The sequence below is a fragment of the Hippoglossus hippoglossus genome, chromosome 6 (assembly GCF_009819705.1).
Source record: "Hippoglossus hippoglossus isolate fHipHip1 chromosome 6, fHipHip1.pri, whole genome shotgun sequence".
NCBI lineage: Eukaryota > Metazoa > Chordata > Actinopteri > Pleuronectiformes > Pleuronectidae > Hippoglossus > Hippoglossus hippoglossus.
The window spans coordinates 2,321,664-2,347,008 of NC_047156.1; the positions used below are offsets into that span (position 1 = coordinate 2,321,664).

At 45.4% G+C, this 25,345-nt stretch overlaps 1 protein-coding gene and 1 long non-coding RNA gene across 19 annotated transcripts in view; one reads left to right on the plus strand and one right to left on the minus strand.

The window, feature by feature from the left end:
- LOC117762981 overlaps positions 1 to 972 on the minus strand; it is a 16,653-nt gene extending 15,681 nt beyond the window's left edge. The window contains exon 1 of the long non-coding RNA XR_004614098.1: positions 857 to 972. This is a non-coding gene — a long non-coding RNA (uncharacterized LOC117762981). The remainder of the gene's footprint in view (positions 1 to 856) is intronic.
- Positions 1 to 25,345, plus strand: part of ppfibp2b (PPFIA binding protein 2b) — a 56,561-nt gene that overhangs the window by 22,442 nt on the left and 8,774 nt on the right. For 6 of the 18 annotated variants that reach the window (XM_034587738.1, XM_034587739.1, XM_034587742.1 and 3 more), the window contains 15 exons: positions 4,997 to 5,083; positions 7,900 to 8,013; positions 11,889 to 12,038; positions 16,664 to 16,891; positions 17,782 to 17,874; positions 19,891 to 19,996; positions 20,188 to 20,220; positions 21,523 to 21,584; positions 21,668 to 21,743; positions 21,836 to 21,918; positions 22,002 to 22,069; positions 22,208 to 22,273; positions 22,687 to 22,747; positions 23,074 to 23,121; positions 24,753 to 24,903. In XM_034587738.1, the coding sequence (XP_034443629.1) occupies positions 4,997 to 5,083; positions 7,900 to 8,013; positions 11,889 to 12,038; positions 16,664 to 16,891; positions 17,782 to 17,874; positions 19,891 to 19,996; positions 20,188 to 20,220; positions 21,523 to 21,584; positions 21,668 to 21,743; positions 21,836 to 21,918; positions 22,002 to 22,069; positions 22,208 to 22,273; positions 22,687 to 22,747; positions 23,074 to 23,121; positions 24,753 to 24,903 (1,426 nt within the window). Of the gene's footprint in view, positions 1 to 444; positions 972 to 4,996; positions 5,084 to 7,899; positions 8,014 to 11,556; positions 11,723 to 11,888; positions 12,039 to 16,663; positions 16,892 to 17,778; positions 17,875 to 19,890; positions 19,997 to 20,187; positions 20,221 to 21,522; positions 21,585 to 21,667; positions 21,744 to 21,835; positions 21,919 to 22,001; positions 22,070 to 22,207; positions 22,274 to 22,686; positions 22,748 to 23,073; positions 23,122 to 24,752; positions 24,904 to 25,345 lie in introns of those variants that run through there. The other 12 variants (XM_034587743.1, XM_034587747.1, XM_034587740.1 and 9 more) reach the window with 10 other exon arrangements.

Here is a 25,345-nt window from a genome sequence, read left to right on the forward strand (position 1 = left end):
GTGTGTGTGTGTGTGTGTGTGTGTGTGTGTGTGAACCCATTCAGACAAAAATCACATGGACAATGGAAACCTGATCGCTCATGGGTTCAAACATAAATATAATCAGACACACACACACACACACACGCACACACACACAGACACACACACACCACAGAGGGAGCGAAGGAGAGAGGGGGGGGGGGGGTGGAGAGAGGTAGAGAAAGTCTCTCCCTCCTGCAGACAGTGTTTTGAAGTCTCCAGGCACTTTGACTGTAACTTCATTAAAACGCAGCACGAGTGAGGGGGAGAGGATCTGGCTCGGTTCATGTTTGTGTCGACATCACAGCCTGTTGCTGCTGCTTTGTTTGTGTGTCTGACATCAGATGCTGCTGATTCAGTGTGTGTCTGTGTGTGTGAGGGAGAGAACATGGTCTAAGGCTCAGACACAAACAGAAGACAGGGAACGAAGAAAAACAGCAAATCCTCCCACCACCACCCCCCCCTTCCTCTCTGGGCTCGGCCATTTGGCCGTCAGACCGACCTCAGAGGGGGAGAGAGAGGAAAAGAAGAGGGGAGCGAGTCAGAAATAAAGACGGGAAGAAAAGAGAGAGAGAGAGAGAGAGACGTGAGAAAAAGAAGAGAGGAGCAGCCAGGGTGAGGAGGGGGAGGAAGAGGAATGAGTGTGTGATGAAAAGAAAGATAAGTGGCAAAGTGAGGGAATGTAAATAAGAGAGAGAGGGAGATAGGGAGAGGGAGAGAGAGAGGGAGGGGGGAGAGAGAGAGGCAGCAAAGAAGGGAAAGAGAGAAGTAGAAAACAGGGGGGAGTTGTTAGAGATCGTAAAACTCCACAGCTGTGAACACTGCAGTCACACACAGACACACACACATTGTGATAGAGTGGGACAGAAAGCTGGACGTCAGGGCAGCGATGGGCTGGGAGCATGGAGACTCCCATTGACTTCTACAGACACTTCTCCTGGCTCAAAAAGGTGAGTGTGACTCTGAGGGGATTTTCTTCTTCTTCTTCTTCTTCTTCTTCTTCTTCTTCTTCTTCTTCTTCTTCTTCTTCTTCTTCTTCACACGGATGTGAGTTTTCTTCAGAATGGACAGAAGCTCAGAGTTTAAACTGGTCCTGTTTAAACTGGTCCTGATCTCCCAGTCCGATCTCCCACTGATGTCATTTGACTTCAACCCAAGAGCCGAGCTGCTTCTCAACGTGTTCTCATGTGTGTGTTTGGTCCAGGGATTACTCGTGTTGTGGGGACATTAATCTGTTCACACAATCACATTATGGGGACTTGTCCTCCTTATGGGGACAAAACGCAAGTCCCCTTAAAGGAAAGCATTGAATTTTAAGGTGGAGACATTCAGGTTTAGGTTCAGGTTCAGGTTCAGGTTAAGATTAGGATTAGGATTAGCCAAGTAGTTACCATGGTTAAGGTTAGTGTAAGTCTCCTGGAAATCAATGTAAGTGAATGTAATGTCCTCTGAAGTCATGGAGACACGACTCTGTGTGTGTCTGTGTGTGTGTGTGTGTGTCACAAGAGCTGTGTTATCAGATTAAAAGCATTATCCCTCAGCTGATTGCTGTTGACAAAGCAGTGTGTGATAACGCAGGATTGAATCAGTGCGGATCATGAAATCCGGGCTGTTGTCCTGTGTGTGTGTGGTTTGTGTTGCGATGTCTTGGAATCCAAAGCAGATTATCGTCGATACACATCAGTGTCGCGACAAGTCTGAAATAATTAGGTTTAACGTCCTCGGAAGGAATGTTGATTCCTGTTTTATTCAAAGACCTTTAAACTGACCTCAGATCATTCAATCGGATGCTTATAAGAGCTGTATGGGCGTTAAACAATCCTAAAACAGAGCATTGTGGGTAAAAATATCCTTTATTTTGCCACACGTAATAATTAATATCCGTAAAAATGTCCATCTCCATGTCTCTTTTAATCTATATTAAATATATGCAACTTTGATTTCTTATTTTTCAGTTTCAGCCTAAAATTGAATACTTTTGCAAAAGATTCATGTTTGTTCTTTACAGAAAGCACATCGTCTGTTATTGGTCACATGATTGCAGACAGATTCTGCAACCAATAGAAATCCAGATCTAACCGGAGACACATGCAACCTGTTGTTTCTCTGTTCAGGGAAATCTGTTTTTTTTGCTGTAACTTGCTTCACGGCTACGACGCAGAACAACCAGCACGTTCATCCTGTGGTTTTTACCAGTGGCTCAGTGTGAACAGCTGTTTCCTCACCTTGTTGGAGCTACATATCAATTACCTATCAATCAAATACACACGTGCTGAAACACCTACATGGAGATTCGTCCTGGACGTCACTGACTCACCTCAAGATTCACTTTACTCACTCACCGCTGTTAATTGTCCGACTGTGGAGACCGAAGCTTGAACTGAAGCAGCCTGTCAATTGGATTTAGAAACATGGGGGGGGGGGGACCACTCGAGAGACCACTTAGCTGCCTGCGCAAATCAGATCAACACTCACATGAGAAAGAAATGTTGTTATTAGTTCATATTTTACTCAAAGTTATGTTTTAGATGCAGACGGTCCTTACAAGTATAACTGTGTCTCGTGAGAGGGGGAGGAGTTACGGTGGATACACATATGCTTCATATATACAGAGCGGTGGCTGTAATACAAAGCTCTTCTTCTGGGAGTCATTAAAAAGTAGGTGGTGTCCTGCGTGTAGTCATGCATTCTTCAGCACTGGGATCACACTGGACACAGTTCCGAATGTAATTGGTTCCATTGGCTCCACTGGCCCAAAACGTTTGTTGTATAAAAGCTGCGCAGCCGGCGGGAAAAGTTCAAATATTCAAAGAATTCACTTCATGCAAACGGCTTCACTCACATTTGGGTCGTGGTTTATCTTCAGCAGCTGTCACTCGTCGCCATGTGTGTGTATAATTTAATTTAAAACATTGGAAATGATTCAGAAAGTCACATGAAGACATATTGTTTATGATGTTATTTAAAAAAACAGAAGCATCCAAGATGTTTTGGCTTTATTCATAAAGGTCGGTGGTGGAAATGCATCGTAAACGTGTGTTTTCCGATGTAGAAACTCACCAGATTTGTTCTGGTGAGTCACATTTCAAATACTTCCTGACACAGGAGGGAGGAGCCACAGCGAACACTGTACACGTTATTTATATTAGGAGTTAACTAAAGACTTTTTAACTCATTCCATACGGCTGCTTCTGACACTTTATCCAAATATGGTGTCAGCGAAGGTATATATTTACTCTCTCTTCCCCTCACGCCTCCCTCCCTCCCTCTGTTTCCCTTTCTGTCTGTTCGGTTTACACTAAGTTAACAGGTTTAACGTGTCCATATGCTCAGTGTCAGATCCCCTGAACTCGCTGACCTCGGCTGCAGACGGATCGTCACGGATTACATGAAGATCTCAGGGTCTCGTGTCTGAGTGCTTCAGACGGTCAGAGATCAACGCTCCACGGCTGATTCTCCGTATTAAGATGCAGGTTTTAAAACCAAAACAATGAGCTGAAAGACACTGAACCTGCAGAGGAGGGTGACGACTGTGAGGGAGAAAGTTTAACAGAGACACAGTTGATTGATTAAAGCTGGAGAGACGCTCGGAGTCCGAGATCTGTTCCAACATTTCAGTGGGTTCTTCCTTGTGTCATGTTCCATCCTTCCTCAAAAGTTCATGGAGAACGGTTCTGTAGTTTTTGCGTAATCCTGCAAACTAACAAACAAACTAACAAACAAACACCAGTGAAAACATAACCTCCTTTTCAGAAGTAACTGGAGAAACTCAGTAGAGTGCAAACAATCCTAAAATGTCTGTAAAAATACAGCATGAGATTTTCCCTGGGAACAAACACTCGACGACAGGATAATCGGACTTTTTGTAAATGGAAAACCCCTCTGACGACACCATTCAAATGAGTTCTGCTTCCTGAGTTGTGGAAGACTCATAACTTTAATAGCTTTGGACTCTGAAACTGGCAAAAGACCTTCTGACCAAAAGGAAAAAAGCTCTTTCACAGAGTCGGCAGAAACAAAACAGATTTATATTTCTGGACAGAAGCGAACGCAGCTTTTACTCCTGTTCTACGGCTCTTATAGATAAATATAAAGATATATAACACACGAGTTGTCTGAGATGAGGATATGGATTGAAAACCAGAACACAAGCCTCTGGAGCATGATGATAACTCACTGCCAGCGCCGGGTTATTTCTGGATAAATGGGAGTCAGATGAGTCAGATGGTCTTTAATAATGTGCATCTGCATCATGTGCTCGTGAAAAATCTGAATGTGAACAGCAGCCGCTCTGTGAGCCGCTGCTGCAGGAATCAGCTCCGACCCGTCCACGGAAACAAGAAGAGCGTCGATGCAGACGCTGCTTCGACCTTTAATCACTTTCACGCTGCTTCAGCGTTCGATTCATCACCTGACAAACCTGTCGCTAACTTTTGGGGAGAATCTGTGACGGCACAAGCTTCCTCCATCGGGCCTGAAAAGATTAAAAGTCCTGGTTCCACTCAGGCTTGGATCAATATTAGTTTTAATGTGATTTATTGGATCTGAACCCTAAAACTTTAATAAGGTGAAAGAGACAGAATATTTGTTTAAATATCTGTAAATAACCAATTTAAAATAGGAAATTTCATGTTGCAAACATAATAGGATGAAACTAAATCACTGCTGGTACAGTCACATAATTATTTAAATGGAGTTTCTGTCGCCTCAGGGTTTCAATTACTCACAGTAATGATACATGATGAAATAATGACACATGACGTGTTCCTCAAACACAGCTCGATTAATCCAGGTCATTATTATGCAGCTAAAACATACTTGAGTTATGAATTCAGAACGACTTTTACTCATAACATCAGAAACCGGATCGTCAACAGATGAATCTGATCCGGTCGACTCTGCAGGAAGAGGAAGAGGAAGGATCAGGAGGAAACTAATGTGGTTTGTTTCTGTGTCTTTGTGTCTTTGTGTCCAGGTGAACTTGTGTTCTCCAGTCAGCAATGAAACCTACCAGGACCGACTGCTCCGCCTAGAGGGGGACAAGGAGTCTCTGGTGCTGCAGGTAACAGAGAGTGTGTGTGTTTGACCTGTTTACACCCGAGTGACATTAAGATGGACTTGTACCCTGAGCCCTTTTAGAAATGTTGTTGTTAGATTCCACCTCCAGCTGCTGGTACGAACACTGAGTAAATCGTCTGCGATGGGAAAAACCAAATCCGATCGTTAAACCACGACCAAGAGTCCACCCAGCGCGACGTCACCCGTTGGTTTAAGAGCTGCTTTGACATTTTGTTCAGCGCCATTTTTGGTTTTTTGAAACCAGAAGTGACCATAATTGGAGGAGCAGGGGGTGGAGCCTGACTTAGCACTCAAGGAAGTTACACGCCCACCTACACGTGTCCACGCCCCCATGCTTTATGGTCTGTTTGAGTCTAAATGGATCACAAAATGAAATGCTGTGTTGAAGAGATTGACGCCTCGTTTCTAAAGTAATCAATTGCTATTCAGCATCTTAAATAATGCATTTATCCTCCTTGTGGCCTCGTTGCCTAAAATTCTAAAGATAAAATCAGATCAGTCTTAGTTTGTCGCACGTCATGTTGGTGTCTAACGTCGTCTGTCGACAGAAAAGACAAGAAAATACCCAAAGTCATAATTCCCCTGCCTCTGGATCAGATTCAGTGGAGTTTCCTCCTTCTCCTAAAACAAAAAGAGAAACACAGTAATCCTGCTGGTTTCTTTTATTTTGGACGTGGTGATCTGACTCCCTGCTGTGAGTCAATGAGCCGGGGATTTGCCGCACTGGGAAAAACAGCTCAGCTTCTTATCTGTAATCACAGGACCTTTCTGTTACTTCATAGCAGAACAAGCCCGGGCACCTCCGGAGCACGTGAGCCAGTGTTTACTGACGACTTTCCCAGTATCTCCCAGCACCGGTGCTGCCGCGGCAGCAGATGATGCACGTCGAGCTCCACTCGGTGTCGACAGGCTCAGCTCTGCTCTTAGATCACTTTAATAACTGGTTCATGGCGGCTGCGCTCGCCGTCTGTACATTCCTCCGACTTAAATCATCGATGTGTAACTCCTCCTCGAGTGTGTGAGTGTCTGTGTGTGTGTGTGTGTGTGTGTGTGTCTGTGTGTGTGTGTGTTTTATGCTCTGCCCCATGTGAGTGGATCTGTTAATGTTGAGTTAAAGTGCAACGCCCCCCCGGAGGACTCTGGTGCATATAGGTGTTGTAAAGTCCATTTCTCTCACACACACACACACACACACACACACACACACACACACACACACACACACACACACACACACACACACACACACCTACTAGTTACACATTCTTCACCAGACGTCAGCTTTGATTGGTTCATATCCGGGGTCGACCGGGACTTATTGTTCCTGGCAGGAGATCTAATTGGCTGTGGATGATTTCCCCCCCCCCCTTCATGGTTCTTTTTCTCTTCACCTGCTTCTTATTTATGGGAGGTGTTGTCTTGCCTCAGTGTGTGTGTGTGTGTGTCTGTGTGTGTGTGTGTATAAACTCTCTTAGTGTTTAGTAACTCACTTCCTGTGGCCTCGTACAGAACTTACACCTCCATCTTTATTTGTGTAGCTCAGCAGCGGAGTACACAGAAGGTAAGGGAGTGTCTTTACTCACGTTCAGCTTCAGGACTTTGTATTTTATTATCTTTTAAATAGTTTTGTGCTGCTACAGCCTCTGATAAGTTTATAAATCATCAAATGAGAATCCTAAATCCTTAATTTGTCCAACTTTCCTCCACTTTTCTCTCTCTCGCTCCACTTCACCGCCTGTTTTCTGGTTCTCTGCATCACGTGGGTGACGTCACAGTATCACTGGTTATCGAGGGATAAGGCAAAGATGACGTCCCTGATTAAAATGCAGCAGAATCGTTGTCAGTTAGAAATGAGGTCGCACATGTGGGTGGTAAATGAAATCACATTTTTTTATACGATACGAGCAGACGAACAAACATTTATCGATCCGCTGGCAGCTGATATTCAATCCACAGCCAGAAACCTCAGTATCACATTAGATTCCCCCCCGAAATCTTCAAGTCTACGTCAATAACCTTATTAAATCTTTAAGAAATCAGTTATTATATTCACGTTGTCTTCTCACGCTTCGGCTGCTGCACTGCACTATACACATAGAGCAGTGAACCCAACTCTGTATTGATTTTAAGATTCTTTTAATAACTTTTAAATCTCTGCTCGGTCGGGTCCCCAGTTTCATAACAGAACCACTAACCCTGTTTAGATGAGAATTAGAAATCATGTTTACTTATTATTTGTCATTATAATCTTTAATGGGACTCGTTCTCCTGCGTCTTCACTCTGTCCCCTTGTTTTCTTCGGGATCTAGATTTTAAGATCACGTCGAGTCCGAAACGTTGCAGGAGATTTCTTTTGTTTTTCATTAATGCCACAGAGCTTCGCTGTGAGACAGGACCTGGCTGCAGGGGGACAATTTATTCTAAAGCTGAAGTGACGGACGATCGGATGCCGTCAGAGAGATTTGGCATAGTTGAGGAGAATGGGAGAGTTATAGTGTGTGTGTGTGTGTGTGTGTGTGTGTGTGTGTCTGTGGCAGGGGGTGGATGTGTTGTCAGGGAGATTATAGTAAATGTGTTGGCACATTCTTGAGTGGCAGACTGCTGAGTAAATGTGTGTTGTCCTGGAGTTGAGGTATGTCAGGATGTGTGTGTGTGCGTGTGTGTGTGTGTGTGTACGTGCATAATATTGGTGCAGAGTGTTTATACTGTATTTCTCATTAGTGTGTTTTTGCTTGAGGTATAATCTGTCTCCTCATGTGAGTCGATGTCCTAACCGAGCACGACTGTGTCTCCCATCAGGTGAGCGTCCTGACCGACCAGGTGGAGGCGCAGGGCGAGAAAATCCGAGACCTAGAAAGTTCTCTGGAGGAACACCGGCAGAAACTGGCCTCCACTGAGGAGATGCTGCAACAGGTAACACACACAGACACACACAGACACACACACACACGTGTAAACTGTTGAAGTAGCTGTGGAGCAGCGGTTGATCGTTAGCTGCGAGTGAATAAATAAAGGAGCGGCTCAGTATTTCATGCAGAACATTTCATCTTGACTTTATAGTGACTCACTGGTTTGGAGGGTTCAACACAAACAACGAGAACAAACAGGAGCTCAACGTTATCGACTGTTTCTCCTCGTGTTGTGGGATTAGACAAAGTTTTCTCCCGCAGGAGAAGGTGACCTTTGCAGATAAAGAACAGTCGGTTGTTTCATTCTTTGAAACCTGTTCTCAGATCAAGATCCTTTTACGATAATGGAGGGGGGGGTTTTGGGGGGCCATTGTTATTTTGGGGGTCGGGGGGGCTGCACAGTTTGTGGACCCCTGCCCTTGACTTCACTTCTGCCTGATGGCCAGTGTGAAACAGACCAAACGCGTTCAGGTCGTTCCAGTTGTTTGTCTTGACATCAGCGGTGAGACAAACCCACGAGCTCTGCCAGGCGGCGCACAACAACAACACAACTGTGTGTGTCTCAGAGAATCCGCCTCCTGTTCGGACGCCTCAACGGCATCTTTGTCCTCCTCGCCGTCAACAACACGGAGGAACAGGCCACAGCCTCAAAGTAAATTCCTCCTTTTTATCCAGCGGGTTTTTGGAATTGACTAATTTACTCAGACATGAAAAAACAGCAGAAATAGAAGCAAACATACTTTGCTTGTTTATAGGAAGGGACTTCTTGTCCTCTGTTGGTTGTAATTGAAAAACATAATTTCTCAATGAAGTCCTTTGCTTCAAAGCCACAAAAGCACAATTGTATTTGAGCCACAGTTGTTTTCAACATTTGAAACTGTGAGTTAATCTCCACCTGCTGCTTCCCCTGATCTTTACGACGCTTCATGACCAGCGACTGCAAGTGTGGAGGTTTTATTGGGCTTAACTCCACTGATCTGCAGCTGTCGTCACTGCTGAGTGTGTGTGTGTGTGTGATTGTGTGATTGTGTGATTGTGTGTGTGTGTGTGTGAGTGTGTGTGTGTGTGTGTGTGTTTGTGTATCCTGAGATAATTCTACTCGTGTTAGAAACCTCATCAACTCGCTCGTGGTGAATTTTCCGCACATTTTCCTGCTGTTTTCTCACCTTGACTCTGATATTTTATCTCGGGAGTTTGAGGGAAAAGTTCCAGAGAATGTTTGGGAGACTTCAGTGCAGGTCTGCATGAAATCACTTCTGGATTTGTGAGTCAGTTGTGATGTGTTCTCTCAAATCTTTTGTGTATCTGTCTTGAGTTTTACAAAGCTTAAGATTTCCTCCTGCTGCAGGAAATCCTCTTTTTGTGTCACTGTCTTTAGTGTGTGTGTGTGTGTGTGTGTGTGTGTGTGTGTGTGTGTGTGTGTGTGTGTGTGTGTGTGTGTGTGTGTGTGTGTGTGTGTGTGTGTGTGTGTGTGTGTGTGTGTGTGTGTGTGTGTGTGTGTGTGTGTGTGTGTGTGAGAGATAAAGACACACAGAGAGTCCATCCAGCCATGTAACATTATGTGTCAGTGCTTCAGGGCTGCTGCTGCTACTTGCTGTGGGAACCACAACTAATCTAATAAGAAATAGTCCTGAGTCAGCGTGCACACACACACACACGCACACACACACACACACACACACACACACACACACACACACACACATGCACACACATGCACAGCCGCACACACTATGTCATCATGCTAAAGGAGATCCACCCACACATGCAGTCATAGTGACTAGATGTGCTGCTGTGCCTTAATATCCTTAAACACACACACACACACACACACACACACACACACACACACACACACACACACACACACACACACACACACACACAAATGTTTTGTTAACAGCTCAGAGGTGAAATCTAACACTGCTGTAATTTGATGTGTTGGACTTCACAGTGAAATAATTGGAATCCAGAGACAGATTGAAAGGATCAAATATTTTGTTCCTGAATAAAATGGAGTTTGTGAGGTTTGTAATTATTTGGGGCAAAACGAGCCAAGTCACTGATTATTGTCTTTGAAATTCCGAACTTTTTGAAAATATCTACAAGCACAATGTCGATCTGTGTGTCAGCGTGTAATACATTTATGGAAATCAGATTTTCTTTTGTGTCAATCATTTATTCATTAATTTAATTTTGGAATCACATTCTCTGGATGCTGACGTCCAGATCTAAGCGTCCCGTTTAACTCCGTCCACTTCTGGAGACGAGTGTAATCTCTTCACGGAAATCTATAAGTGCTGCCGAGCAGATCATCTGTCACGTGCTGCTCCTCGTAATTACAGCAAAGCAAATGTCCGACAGCTGAGCTGCGGGACGCGACCACACCATTCTGATAAATTACCTCTAAAGACCGCGGCTTAGCTGCAAGTGACACTGGCTGCTCCGGACTGACACTCAGCTGCCACAGCTAAGCAGATATCCAGTGTGTGTGTGTTTGTGTGTGTGTCTGTGTGTGTCCTGAGCTGCAGTTATTACTGAGTTATATCTGTCTGTCTGTGGCGGTGGTGTTGACACTGTGTTGATCGTATGATCTGTCCATTAGGTGGCTGTGATGGTTCCTCTGGGGTTGGACCATGGTAAATGGTCTGTTTAGCACTTTTCTGGTCCATAGGACACATTAGTGCACACGCAGCTAAAAGAGCGTGGCCACATGCGTCCCACGCCGCGTCGCTGATTGGATCTCGATTGCTTTCGCACCACAGACTTCCTCCTGAAAAATGAAGCTGAAGTATCCTGGAGAAGGGCTTCGCCGTTCTGCGGCAGAGTCTGTGCAGTCGTGATCATGAAGTGGAGCTGTCGAGTCGGTCTCAGCTGTCAATCATGATGCTTCGCCCTGTTTTTATCATCCAGCCGTTAAAATAAAATGTTACGGATATATCTGTTCCTCTGTCGTCAACCATGAACTGTAAATAAAGACGGACGACGCGTCTCCACTTCCTCCCACTGTATACAAATGAAGCCAACATGTCTCAGGGACGGGCGCTGCCATCTTGATTGAGTGGATCCACAATATCGTGGTCCTGCCCACACACGCCCCCTGACCAATCACGAGTCAGTCTCAGCTGTCAATCATGACGTCTCAGCTTGTTTTCACATCATCAAATAACTAATTAACGCCAAATCAGAAGATGTTTTGGCCTTTTGAACCTGACTCGTCCTTGAACATTTCCTTTGGATCGTTCACCTGTAGCATCGTCACTTGCTGCAGTCAAAACAGACTAAATTCTCTGTGTTAATGTTTTTGTCTCTTTTCCACCTGCATCTGAAACATTTTATCTCACAAAGGTTTGAGGCCTGAACAATAATCCAGCTTTAAGTTTGATGTTCAGGAAAGAAGAAGAAGAAGAAGAAGAAGAAGAAGAAGAAGAAGAAGAAGAAGAAGAAGAAGTGGCGTCAGACTTAATTTAAATCAGGAAACGAAAGCAACGGTCACACTGGGAGTTGGCAAATTGAAATGTTGCGTTGACTTATAGATGCACTTTTCTTTTTCTCTGTCCCATTCCAAAGAGACATATTAATAGAGTGCGTAGTGTGTGAGTGTGTGAGTGTGTGAGTGTGTGAGTGTGTATATTTAGCTCTGCGGGGTCTGGGCCCCCGGCCTGGTCTGCTCGCTCAGTGTGGGAACAACGTTGTACTGGGCTGATCTCTGTGTAGGTATCTGTGTGTGTGGAAGCTGCTCAACTCTTGTTTTCCACGACTCTAACTGTGTGTGTGTGTGTGTCTGTGTGTGTGTGTGTGTGTGTGTGTGTGTGTGTGTGTGTGTGTGTGTGTGTGTGTGTGTGTGTGTGTGTGTGTGTGTGTGTGTGTGCTCTCCAGGAGCTGATCAGCAGGACGTCTCTGGAGACTCAGAAGCTGGATCTGATGGACGAGGTGTCCTGCCTCAAACTGAAGCTGGTCGGCATGGAGGACACGCACACAGACACACAACCGCAGGATGCTGTGGACACAAAGCAGAACAAAGCCGAGGTATGGGACGTGTGTGTGTCTGTGTGTGTGTGTGTGTGTAATGCTGCTACACACTTAGCGGCTGCTTCTTCTCGCCTCTAGGGATTACTCCATGTTAGCAGATGGGACATGGGGTCAATGTCTTTTTAGTTAGGTCTTATCTCAAGTGTTTCTGATAAGTTTGGTTTTAATTCCTTATTTGATGCTTTAACATCATGATTGACGGCTGAGACTGACTCACCATTGGTCGAGCACGCGTGGGGGGCGGGACCTCGATGCCCTGGCTCGTCACCATGACTCTGGCTCCAAATGACGTTAGACTTTCAGGACGGCAGCGTTTGTATCCAGGATGTTTTGTTTTCATTTTTGTACAATGGGAGGAAGTGGAGAAGGGTTGTCCATCTTTATTCACAGTCATTGAAACCAACACACCGGACCACCCACCTCACTGAAGCACCGATAGCCAGCTCCGTCCTCTGCCAGCAGCTTAAACCTCTCACTCATTCAGTGTTTTAAACAAATTCAAAAGCACTGCCAGTTTTCTCTGGAAACTATTGTTGACAAAACCAATTCCAAGTTATCGCAGTTGTGGTATTTTAGTTTTGGTTTTTCCCGCCAAACCAGGTCCCACGTTCTCCTCCAGCTCGATGCCAGCGCCAAACTGAAATCAGACAATAACATCTACAGTCAGAAGCAGAGCGAGCCTGCAGACAGTCAGACAGACAGACAGACAGACAGACAGTCAGACAGACAGACAGACAGACAGTCAGACAGACAGACAGGCAGACAGACAGACAGTCAGACAGACAGACAGACAGACAGACAGGCAGACAGACAGACAGTCAGACAGACAGACAGGCAGACAGACAGACAGTCAGACAGACAGACAGACAGACAGACAGACAGACAGTCAGACAGACAGACAGACAGACAGACAGGCAGAGAGTCAGACAGACAGACAGACAGACAGACAGACAGACAGACAGACAGACAGACAGACAGACAGACAGACAGGCAGACAGACAGACAGACAGACAGACAGACAGACAGACAGACAGTCAGACAGACAGACAGACAGACAGACAGACAGACAGACAGACAGACAGACAGACAGACAGTCAGACAGTCAGGCAGACAGTCAGACAGGCAGACAGTCAGACAGACAGACAGACAGACAGACAGACAGACAGACAGTCAGACAGACAGACAGACAGACAGACAGACAGACAGACAGGCAGAGAGTCAGACAGACAGACAGACAGACAGACAGACAGACAGACAGACAGACAGGCAGAGAGTCAGACAGTCAGGCAGACAGTCAGACAGGCAGACAGTCAGACAGACAGACAGACAGACAGACAGACAGACAGACAGTCAGACAGACAGACAGACAGACAGACAGACAGACAGACAGGCAGAGAGTCAGACAGACAGACAGACAGACAGACAGACAGACAGGCAGAGAGTCAGACAGTCAGTCAGACAGGCAGACAGTCAGACAGACAGGCAGACAGACAGACAGACAGACAGACAGACAGACAGACAGACAGACAGACAGACAGGCAGAGAGTCAGACAGTCAGGCAGACAGTCAGACAGACAGACAGGCAGACAGGCAGACAGTCAGACAGACAGACAGACAGACAGGCAGACAGGCAGTCAGACAGACAGACAGACAGTCAGACAGTCAGTCAGACAGGCAGACAGGCAGACAGTCAGACAGTCAGACAGACAGTCAGACAGACAGTCATTAACAGAGTTCAACTTCAGATCAGACTCTATCCTCCGGGATTTAGTGAAATTAAGTCCAACTTCAGACGTTGAGCCTCAAACAACTTGTGAAGATTCATAAGTTGTTTGTACTCGTTCACTGTATCGTCAGCGTCACTGTTTCTTCCTCTGCTTTAAACAGCAACACATGATTCTTTCTTCTCTCTCAGTACGAGAACAATTACTTCATCCCGTCTGTTCTGGCATCACACGTGTACTGTAAAACTAAATTTAACTTTTAACAGTGCAACTACAGACATGAATACGAGTGTTCGCACCAGAAAAGTGCAGTTGAGCAGTCTTTGCTTGTCGTCTCCGGTTTCTTTGTGGGGACTTAGTTCATTGTGACACCCAGCTGCTCCCACTGCCACCGCAAGTGTGTGTGTCTGTGTGTGTGTTTTCTTCTAACACAAGGCACCCAGGGCTGTTCTTTCACTGAACAAACATGATACAGCATTTTATTTCTGCACACGCACATGGACGGAGTGAGATGAGCGTCAGTGGGAGACGACGGATAGAGAGAGAGACAGCGAGGAGAGGGCCTGACAGGAGAGAGAGAGAGAGAGGGATGGAGGGAGGAGAGGAAAAGAGAGGATGAGAGACAGTGATGGACAGATTGAAAAATGAAAAATGACAAAATGTACAGTGGAAATATTTGTTTCTGTCGGGCAAGGCGTAAAATGAAAAAGACAAACTTCACACTTCAGGACGCAGCTTTCAGTAAAACTCTGAATAACCAAAGTGTGATCCGACTCTTCTGGTCATGGTTGTTTTGCGTATTTATATTATCACAACAGTAAAACCAGTCTCTGTACTTCTGCTTTCTCGGAGCTGCATTTGCGAACCAAAGCAGCTCGAGGCCAAGAGCTGCAGCTCGGGAGCAGGGAATCTAAACACAAGCAATTTGAGTGGAAGCAAATCCAATCAACAAGTCCTGCTCTGAAACGGAAAGACTCTTGAATGAAGAGAAGGAAACAACGATATATTTTATTAGACTGAGCTGCTGCTGGTTCTACTGAGGGACGTTCTAGTTTGGGGTTCCAGTTTGTTGTGTGTTCGCTGGTTTGCTTCTTTGCAGTTTTTTATTAAAAATCAAGTTTAACCCAATAAAAGTTAAAGGAACAACAACATCTTTACGTTTTGTTCCAAAGGGGGCGTGAGTGTCACGAGTGTGAGTTCCAACCCGTCCAATGATTGTTGAGCATTTGATATAAAACTGAAGTGAACCTCATGGTGATGCTAAAGGACTTGAAGACAGGACCCTGAAAGTCACTTTTTATCCGTCTGGACCCAAACATTGGACTTGACATCCTGATCTGTTCACAGCCTTTGAGCATTAAGAGCAGTCACGGTCACATGTCAGGCACAAGGGCACTTCAGCAGAAAGAGCTGCACTCATCCCTTTCCTCCAGTCTGATGTTGGGGCGGGTTCAGGCGTCACGAGGCTGCTCGTCGGAGCCGGAGGCCGCGGCCGCGCTCAGTAAAGATCCACATCAGACGGAGCTGTTTCAACCCTGACAGGTTGATGCTCAGTTAGTGTAGCGATGAGATATGTGCTGTGGTGCACGTGCACAAATCCAACACATCCGACGCACAACGGTGGCGTTTGGGTTCGGTTACGACGGAGACTGACACTCGTCTGCATTTTGTCAGCTGTGTGTGTGTGTGTGGTGTGTGTGTCTGTGTGTGTGTGTGTGTGTGTGTGGTGTGTGTGTGTGTGACAGCTGGTCTGGCAGGAGGAATGACAGGCATCCACTCTGAGCGTTCCTGTTGGCCAAACACTTTTACCTCAGGGAGCCGCAGGAACATAATAAACTCTCCGCTGTCTGTTGAACGCTTTGAATCGGCGCCAGCTGCGGCTCGGGAGGTAGAGCGGCACCACTAATCACACGGTGGGCTGTTCGATCCCGGACTGACTCCACCTGTGTCCTTGAACCGGAACATGGAGAGTAAATGCAGATGGACGACAGGTTTTCACTTTCATGAACCCCCCCCTCAAATGACAGAAACTATCATTTATTTATAAATATAATTATGACCTGTGTCCTGGTGTCGTCCATCTTCATATTCCCTCTGTGCTTTATGAATTGTAAAGACTGTGGAAGTAGAAACAAGCTGCACCACTGCTCCGTGTTTAACGATGTAATTACTGAAACAGCAACTTTTCAGGAACAAGCTTTTGAATTTGACGACGCTGCGTTTTTCACTTCCACAAACCTCCGAGTTTCTTTCCGGGGCCGAGAGCTCATAGAGTTTAATGTGTTGTTTTCCTGAGCGTCTCCTGTTGTTTCTGCAGCACATCTGTCTTCTCCGCTCTTCCTGTCTCGCTCTCTTGGTTTCAACTCTCTGTTTCAGCCGGGACGAGACTTGGCTGGAGATCAAGTATGTTATAATTAGCCTGGTGCTCGGGTGGAGCTGCTACATGGAGGGTTGAGACCCTGAGCTGCTCCGCTGAGGGAAGGACCACGGCAGGGAGAGGACATGTAGCATTCGGACAAACTCAGTGATTTAAAACAACATGATTTGAGTCTGGGGGACAAAATGTAACTCACTCACTGTAAAAAGTATTTTAATTTGATGAAAACGTTTTCTTCCATTAATCTTAAACTTCTTTTCAGGGCTCTTCCAACCCATTTTCCTCTTTCTCCCAACAAATTATTTTGATTTAACTTATTTTTTAATAATTTGATGTAGTTCAGAGGTTTTTGTTTCTTTGTGTTTGAGCTTTTTCCGCAAATCAAGTTATGGAAACAGGCTTTTCCCCAAATACTGATGAAGATGAACAAATAAGTTAATGTCTGTCTCTCCTCTTCCTCTCCTCTCCTTTCATTCCTGCTTTCCTCCTCATCACCATCTCACCTCCTCCGTCGCTCCCAGTGTGTGGTAAATCTCATCAGTGAGCTCCAGGAGCAGATGTGCAGGTTTCAGGCAGAGATCAGCACTCGCATCCAGGAGAAACGGGCCCTGGAGGAGCGGGAGGCCCAGCAGGGGGAGCCCAGAGGCAGCCAAGCCCAGGGCCAGGACCCTCAGCTGGGGTTAGCCGGCTCTGACCTCAGCCTGCCCGGCCCTGACGCCTGGATGCACAATGGAGGACAGACTGTACACGTAGGGAGACTTGATGGATGAACTCATCTTCCCCTCCTTCCCCATCATTTCTCCTCCTCCTCTTCCTCCTCTCCCCTTTTTTTTAACCCGTCCACACACCACCCGGTATTTTGGAAATTTCCACAGAATCAAACTAACAACCTCTCGTGAAGTGTCTGTGTGTGTGTCGCAGGAAGCTGGAGTCGCGCTGTGCTCGGGCTCTTGCAGAAATGGAGACTTTTGATTGGTTTTTCCAAATGCTTCCGTACGTTTGAGGAGTCGAGTGTCGAAAAGTAAATTAACCTACAAAAGCTTCAAGTAGTTTAGTGAATTAAGTAATTTGTTTTTTTCCTGGTGGACGTAGTAACTGAGAATCTTTGACTCCTCACGCGTTTGAAGCATTTGGAAAAAAGAACAGGTTTCAGCCCCGGTCCTGATTTTTGTCTTTGTGAATCTTGGGTTTTGGATCGGAGTGTGTTGACGTAGTTCTCCTGCATGACAGTGGTTCCTCCCTCTACTAACCCAGTGTGTCTCCTCCTTCACTGACCAGGTGGAGGGGTCATGGAGCGGTTTGTATAGTTAGACGCTGTGCAGGGTTTCCTCAGACCGGCTGATGTGCGGCCTGGATGCTTTCAGTCCTGCCCCCCCCCCCCCCCCCCCCCCCCCCCCCCCCCCCCCCCCCCCCCTTGCACGCTGTGGTGTCTGTTTCAGGAGGATCATGTTTCCTTTATTAACCCCTGGACTGTTCAGCCCTGGAGACCTTTGTAACTGCACCGAATGTGAACCTGACGTCTGAATTCCCCCCCCCCCCCTTGTGTAAATGTTGGCATGTGCACAGCTCAGATTCAGACTCCAAACGGGAGATGTATTAAAGTTGTGGTGTGTTGTGTTTTTTTTTTATTTTCCACCAGGATTTGTTACGAGAAGTGAATCAGCTGAAAAACAAAGTGGACGAGCTGGAGGGAGAGAAGAGTCGATACGAGAAAAAACTCCGAGCGACGAAGGTAAAAACCGTCATCGTGTCCGTGCTCAGAGCTCGATGAGCATCATCAATCGTAATATATATACATATAAGGATCATGTTACCACAGATAAATATGACTAGAATACTGAATGAGCGTAAATATGCTGATCGACGTTGAGTTAAACTGAGCTGGACCGAAGTGTAAAGAAAGATGTAAGACATGACAGCTCATTAAAGTAAAGCCAAACCAAGTACAGGTCATAAACCACGCCTCCTCCATGTTAGTGGATGGGACACGGACCAAACTAAAAGGTCAAAGTAAACGTCATCGACCGAGAGCTGTGTTTCAATTCAGGGGCTGCATCCATTCGGACGACACAGTCTACCAGGCCCACCACAGCAGAGATGAGACGGTTCTTCTTCTGTTTACATGATCGGCGTCAGCAGCTGAACTGAGAGCTGAAGTGAAAGTTTTAACATTTGTACCGTTAGCTCAGTTCCGTTGAGTCGAAGCGTGAGACTCAAGCGTTAGATGTCTCAGAGCTTGCCGGCGCCACCCGTTGGAGCCTTTGTTTCTCTGGGATGAAAGGACGCATTTGTCGGGCGTCCTCACATGCAGCCTCCGAAGGATGAAGCCCCCGAAGTTACATATTATTAAGAAATTAGAGTAGTTGTTTGTGAGTTGAGGATTTTATCTCAGTGGAGCAAGAGTTAAAATCTGTTAATTAGCTGTAATGAAAGAGCGTCTCCCTCTTTATACACTGATCATTGTTAACTGGAAGGAGGTGAAAGCTGCTTTATCTCACTGCTTCCTTCCTCCTCCGCCTCCTCCTCTGCCTCTGTCCTCTATTCTTCTATATTAACCCCTCTCTCTCTTTCTGCCGCTTGCTCCCACTCTGCCTTTCTTTCTCCTCATCTCTAAATCAACCCTGTCATTACCCTCTTCCTCTCTCTCTCTCTCTCTCTCTCTCTCTCTCTCTCTCTCTCTCTCTCTCCCTCTCACTCTCTCCAGCTCTCTATCTCTTACTCTCTCCATGTGTGTTACCAGTCGCTCATGACCCAGCTGTCCAGCCTCAAGCTGACTGTCGAGCACACGCAGCTGGAGAAGCAGCACTGGGAGGAGCGCTGGCGCGGCGCACAGGTGCCTCCTCTTCCTCCTTCTCCTCCTCCTCCTCTTGCTCGCCGCCCCTCGTCTGATTGAGTCCTTTCCCTGCTTCACTCCGTCCTTTTGCTTTTCCGCCTCTCCACCCTCCAGTGTTCTGCTTCTCCTCTTCGTCCCAGTTTCTTTATTTTGCACTTTGCTCGTCCTCCTCCTGATCCTCTGTATTTTGTTTCTGTTGTTCATGTGATGGCTGAACTGAGATGTTTGCAGAAGCAGAAGAAACTTCGTCCTTCTGCTTCCGGCTGTCTCTCTTCCTTTCTGACATGTTTCCTGACAGTTTGCATGGATAATGTGATTCTACGTGTTGTGTATGCATCAGTTGTGTGTTGTTTGTGTATGTTCAGTTGTTGTAAATGTTACAGGAATTCTTTAAGAAGTATATCAGATGAATGAGCTGTTTCCTGTGGAGACAAAGAAAGTTGGAACGCTGATGATATATTTCTTTATTATTTGTGGTGTTATTTCAAGTTTAACAACACGTTTCTCACAATTATGTCCAAAACACACTATTTTGAATTATTTTAAACATTTATTTTATTTTTCTTGCGACCCCCAGGAGGTCCTGACCCCACGTTCTGGAACCTCCTTACGCATTGGGGGGGGGGTCCTCGAGCTCTCAGTCAGGCTCCACCCCCCACTCCTCCAAATATGGTTACTCCAAATATGTCAAACTTCAAAAACATGGAGATCTTCTGGAGAATGTCCGGAACCATATGTGCGGACATTCTCTGGAGTTCAAGTCTGAAAAACGGCTCGAGACAACAAGTTATATCTAATTCAACATGATGTTTTTACGTCCATGGACAAACCCGATAAGATTCTCCTCTGATTCCAGTTGCCTTGAGACTTACAACTCAACGAGCCGAAGGACCAACTCTCTGTTTCCCTCCACAGGCTGAGATCTCCGAGCTGCAGCAGCTCTTGGCCTCCAGAGACGCAGAGATCGAGTGCCTGCAGACTCAGCTGCTCGCCAGAGACGGCTCGGCCAACGCAGAGAGAGGTACGCTCAACACAGAGCCCGGCCAATCGTGGCACATTCCACATCTGTCAGTGAGAATGTGTGTGTGTGTGTGTGTGTGTGTGTGTGTGAGTGCCAGCGATGTGCACGTGTGTCGACTCTGAAAACTGTTGCATCTAATCAACGTGTCCCTCTCTCTTGACTTCTCGCCTCTCTGCTGCCCTCTGCTTTAGAGGAGGTGTATATCAAGCAGCTGATTAACAAATGTAAGGCTGTGCTGATGTGAACGAGTCCGATTTAACCCGAACCCTTCTCATGTGGTCACTCTATAAACATGTAGAACCCTCTGTGTACATGAGTGTCACTGATCTAACATGTCTATGTCTATATCCAACATGTTAGATTCTATCTGTTGGTTTGTTTGCAAACCAGGTGATTTAAAGGGGCACGTCAGCAGATTCACTAGTCAGAGGGTCAGAGTTGATGATTTCTGATGATACGTTCGATTCCATCTTCAGAGAAAGTTCCTCCAAAGCCAAAGAAGAAATTATTTTCATTTTTGGTGCAGTGAGCAAATGAATAAACAGAAAAGAAAACAAGACAAAATTAGGTCTTTGGATGATCTATAAATCGATAGATATGGATTCTGTCATTTGTTCTACAATTTAAATGTTAAACAATATCTAGTAAACTGATTTTTATGAGTAGAATTGGTGGCGTTCCCCTTTAAAACATCTTTCTGTTTTTTAAACAAGATTCACCTCATGTGTTTGTTTGTTGTTGTTGTGTGTGTTTGTGTGTTTGTTGTTGACCAAGTGCAAGTTTCTGTGTCCCCACAAATCTGAGATTTCAGGAATACATTTGTCATATTACGAGAATAAAGTTTAATATTACAATAATAAAGTTGTAGTATTACAAGAAGAAATTCTAAATATTACAAGAATACATTTGCAGGAATAAAGTCATAATATTTTGAGGATAGAGTCGTGAGATTAGGTTCTGTGTCATGTTCGAGGTTGAATATCAGAAGATCAACCTGATGAGGAATGTGCAGCATATTTTACTTTATTATAAGTTTCACTAAAAACTAAATCCTTGATGTTTTGTCAGTATCAGAAAAGATTGTGTAATAAACTGAGTCTAATGTGAAGAACGAACCTCAGACACAGGAAACATCAGATTAGTTCAAGATTTGTTTTTTTCTGAAATATTTTGACTTTTTTCTCATTAAACTACGACTTAATTCTTGTAATATTATGATTTTATTCTCGAAGTGTCCGTTCCATTCCATTTCCGCTCCAGTGTACGTCAGCCTCCGTTCGTCTGAGGATTAAATTGCAGTGATTGAAAACAGAAACCTTGTTTTTCCTGCACCGGTGTTTGTCCCAGGTGTTGATTCTGTATCAGTCGCGCTGTCAGTGTCTGTTTTGCTTGTTTACTCATATTAGCGAGGCTGTCACGTCCATTACCGGCGTCACGTCAGGCACCAATCAGACGCCCACGTTAACTGGACGCGAGGTCACCGAGACTCCGAAATAACACTTGAATCCTTTGCTTTTGTTCGTCAGACCAGGAATACCAGAGGCTGAAGGTGGGGATGGAGTCTCTGTTGGCGTCAAATGATGAGAAGGTAAATCAAACCTGTCTTTTCTCACCTGAATACGTGTGAACGGCTTCTTTTCTCTGAGGCTTTAACATCTGTGTGATGAACAGGATCGTCGTATAGAGGAGCTGACGATTCTCCTCAGCCAGTACAGGAAGATGAGGGAGGTCCTCGCTCTCACTCAGGGTACGTCTTGATAAAATGAGATTTTTGGAACACGGTATTCGACTCCTCTTCTTTCTCTCTCTTATTGAGCTGTGTGTTTTCTCACCAACCAGGGAGCAGTGAGGAGGAGCTGAGCGGCACTTTGAAGCTCAGAGCCATCACACACAAAGCTCACTCTGACATCCTCCGGTCGGAGGTAACGCCACAAACCGTCTCATACTTTATTGTAAATGATATTCAGCTTGAATCACTGAACTGAATTGTGTTTGGTCTCCACAGATCTCATCAAGAGGATCTTCTCCACTGATGTTATCGTCATCACCGTACCAGAGAGAACTGGACTTAAGGTACGGACGCACACATCTAGACCTAACTTTTAAAACATGTCTTCATCTTAAAATGTTATGATTTATAATAAGGAGACATACACACACACACACACACACATCATGTAAACATTTCCTCTTTGTCGTTGTTTTTTGTAGCCTCCAAAACTCAATGGACACCTCGTTGGTGTCGACTGCAGATACGAGCTTCTTCAACGGTTCCTGGTGAGTTCGTGTCAGCGCCCACTTCGACCAACAGCAGCACCAAATGTCAGAAAACTCTCGATTTCACAAGGTCAAAGTCATAAAAGGTTCCTGGATCCGTCTCGTTGTCCAGATCAAGAACTTTCTTGGTCCGTGTCTCATCCTCCCACAAAGATTTGTGGAAATCAGTTCGGTTTTCAAGTCAGATTTAACAATAGCACATTAAAAACAACAGGAGTTCAATCATGGCGACGGAAAAGCAAGGATAAAAGATTAGATGTGCAATTTTAGAAATAAGATTTGTAGAAAGGAAAACTATAAAAGACACAGAAGATAAGTTATAAAGACATAGAGACAATAAAATAATGATAATGAGGTGTGAGAACATGTTGGAGGTAATAATATAATATCATGTATTCATTCTTTTTCCTCAGGCATCAGCGCAGGTTGTTGTCCAGCAGCCTGGAGGAGCTGCAGAGTGGATCCTTACAAAAGGTTCGTTACTTTATTCTGTTGTTTCCTGCTGCTAATAAAACAGTTTAACATCTAATTTACATCAACTAACTTTCTACTGTAACCTGCTTTATAACCAATTAGAAATAACACTAACTTCTGTTCTTACTAAATGACTAACCTGCTCACTCTCTCTCTCTCTCTCTCTTTGACTGTACTGTGTGTGTGTACGTGTATCTGCGCGTGTGTGTGTGTGTGTGTGTGTGTGTGTGTTCGTGTGTTTGTATGTGTGTGTGTTTGTATGTGTGTGTGTGTGTGTGTGTGTGTGTGTGTGTGTCCTCCCTCTCTTGTACCTGTGTTGACTGTAGGCTGTAGAGATCCAACCTGCTGAGAGTGAATCAGATGTAGGGGCAGAGGTACTGATCTGCTGCTCGTCCTCACACAACCAAACCTTCTCTGGGTTTTTGTTTTCCTCTTCATCAAAGAGTCTGAGAGCAGGACTCGTTGCTTTCACGTTCACATTGTGTGATGCTTTCACGCACAACCCTTGAGCTTGCACTCACGTAGTTCCCTGCTTGTGCCCCAGCTCCAGCTCCAGCTCCAGCTCCAGCTCCTTTGCACAATACTCCCTAAACGATAGAATGTCCGGTGAAGTGATGACGAATTAAACTGCCCCTTTGGTTCCTTCTCCCGTTGGTGCTGTTCCCATTAAATACAGCGGACGTCCATTTAGTTTTTACAGTTGTTACAGCGATCTGCTGGACTCCTGCAGCACACAGACGGGAAGCCGGTGTAATAATACATCCCTGAGGTCGGGAGAGCACGAGTAACCTCCCGCACGGGGACGCTCAAAGACATAAAGCCAACGCACCCTCGTTTTCATTCATCATCACGACATCTGGCATTCTATTGTTGCACAAAAAGAATCGGAGAGCAGAGGAGACATGCGAGAGAAGATGTTTCACACGCACAGAAACAGCGTTCAGACGTGTGACTCAGGGATTAGCTGATGTGCAAACTTTCACTTGGCCTCAAGATGCTGAAGGTCAAAGGTCAAGGTCACACTGGCCTCATAAACAAGTTTTTCAAATCTGCCTTTAGGGGGATTTCTTAAAATTTGGACCAATTGTCACTAAAAGATGAATTCATTAGATTTCAGGGGTCAAAGGTCACAGTGACATGTAACCACAGGATGGTGATTCTAGTTTAATTATATTATTTTCTATCGTTAAAGCGCCGGAGTAAGAAGAAGCGTATTTCTTCTTGTGATTTATAACCTGAGCTTGTTAATGTTAAACACGTGTGACATCAGGCTTCTGTGTGGTGTTGCACGGTGAATGACACGACGCTGCCCTCTGACCTCTGACCTCTTGTTCCCAGTGTGACAAGCCGAGTTCACAGCTGAGTTTTTCCACTGGAGCAAGAACGTCTCCTCCTGTGTGTGACTGCTGCACTTTACTGCACGCTCATAAAACACATCGCCGCGAACACGCAGGCGCACGGGCCCGACCTGAACAGGCTGTCAGGAGCGCTCGGCGTCATGGCTGCCTCCCAGCTGTTTCTCTCTGCTGGCCTTTCCCCTGCTCTTCCTCCAGAGCCCCGGTGACTTTGAGGCCTGGTCAGATATTAGACATCCTCGGACATCACGTCCGCCTCCGCAGGAACAAAGGAGCAAATCAAACATGACCCCCCCACCGCTGTCTTATGAAAGATATTTACATGACGAGAGAAGTAGAGAACATGTGATTTAATACGATATACATAACGGTGCATTGCTGAAATGAGGTTTGAGCTTTGAGTTGTTGATCGGAGGCAGAACTCAAAGCTGGAATCAGTGAAATTTGAAATTCAGAAGCACACTTTCATCGTACATGTATTTGAAACTCGGTGCTAGACCCACCAATAAAATCTAAACCTAAATTACAATCTGAAGCCAACACTCACGAGATCAAATGAAAACTATGGAACAAAGACATGAAGCTCGGTTCAGACTCTCAGGTGTGAAAACGCTCATATTTGTATGATTTTCTTTTTATTCCTTGTGCAGAATCCTGACCTGGAGCTGAGCAAGTATCAGACTCTACCTGGAAAGCGAAGTAAAAAGAGCGAGCGGAGACCTGAGATGAACGGAGACGGAGAATACTCGTCTCCCGTGCAGCTCTCTCCTGTTCACAGCCCCGAGCAGGACTACAGGCTGAGTGAGTCCCAGCAGCACCACCCAGAACTTTGAGTTGATATTTTTTGACAGAATTGACGAAACAAACAAACACAAACATTTGCATGACTTACATTTTGGGACAAAAGTCGCTTGTTTAGCGTTGGATGAGATCGTCAGCAGCTTAAAGATGGGAAGAAGTGGAAATGTTTGAAATGGTTCTGTCCAAAGATAAAGAAATAAACCTTCTCTATCTGCAGCTCTCCACCTTGAAGCTCTGAAGCTCATTGATTATTACGTTACATCTTGTAAGTTGTGGTTGTAACGACGGTCACAGTCTTGTCGTCCCAGGACTCCAGACGTCACTTTACCCAGCCAATGAATAACTCATTTTATACAGACAGAGCCAGGCTAGTGGTTTCCATTTACTTCCAGTCTTTATGCTAAGCTAACGAGCTTCTGGCTGTATCTTGCCACAGAGACAT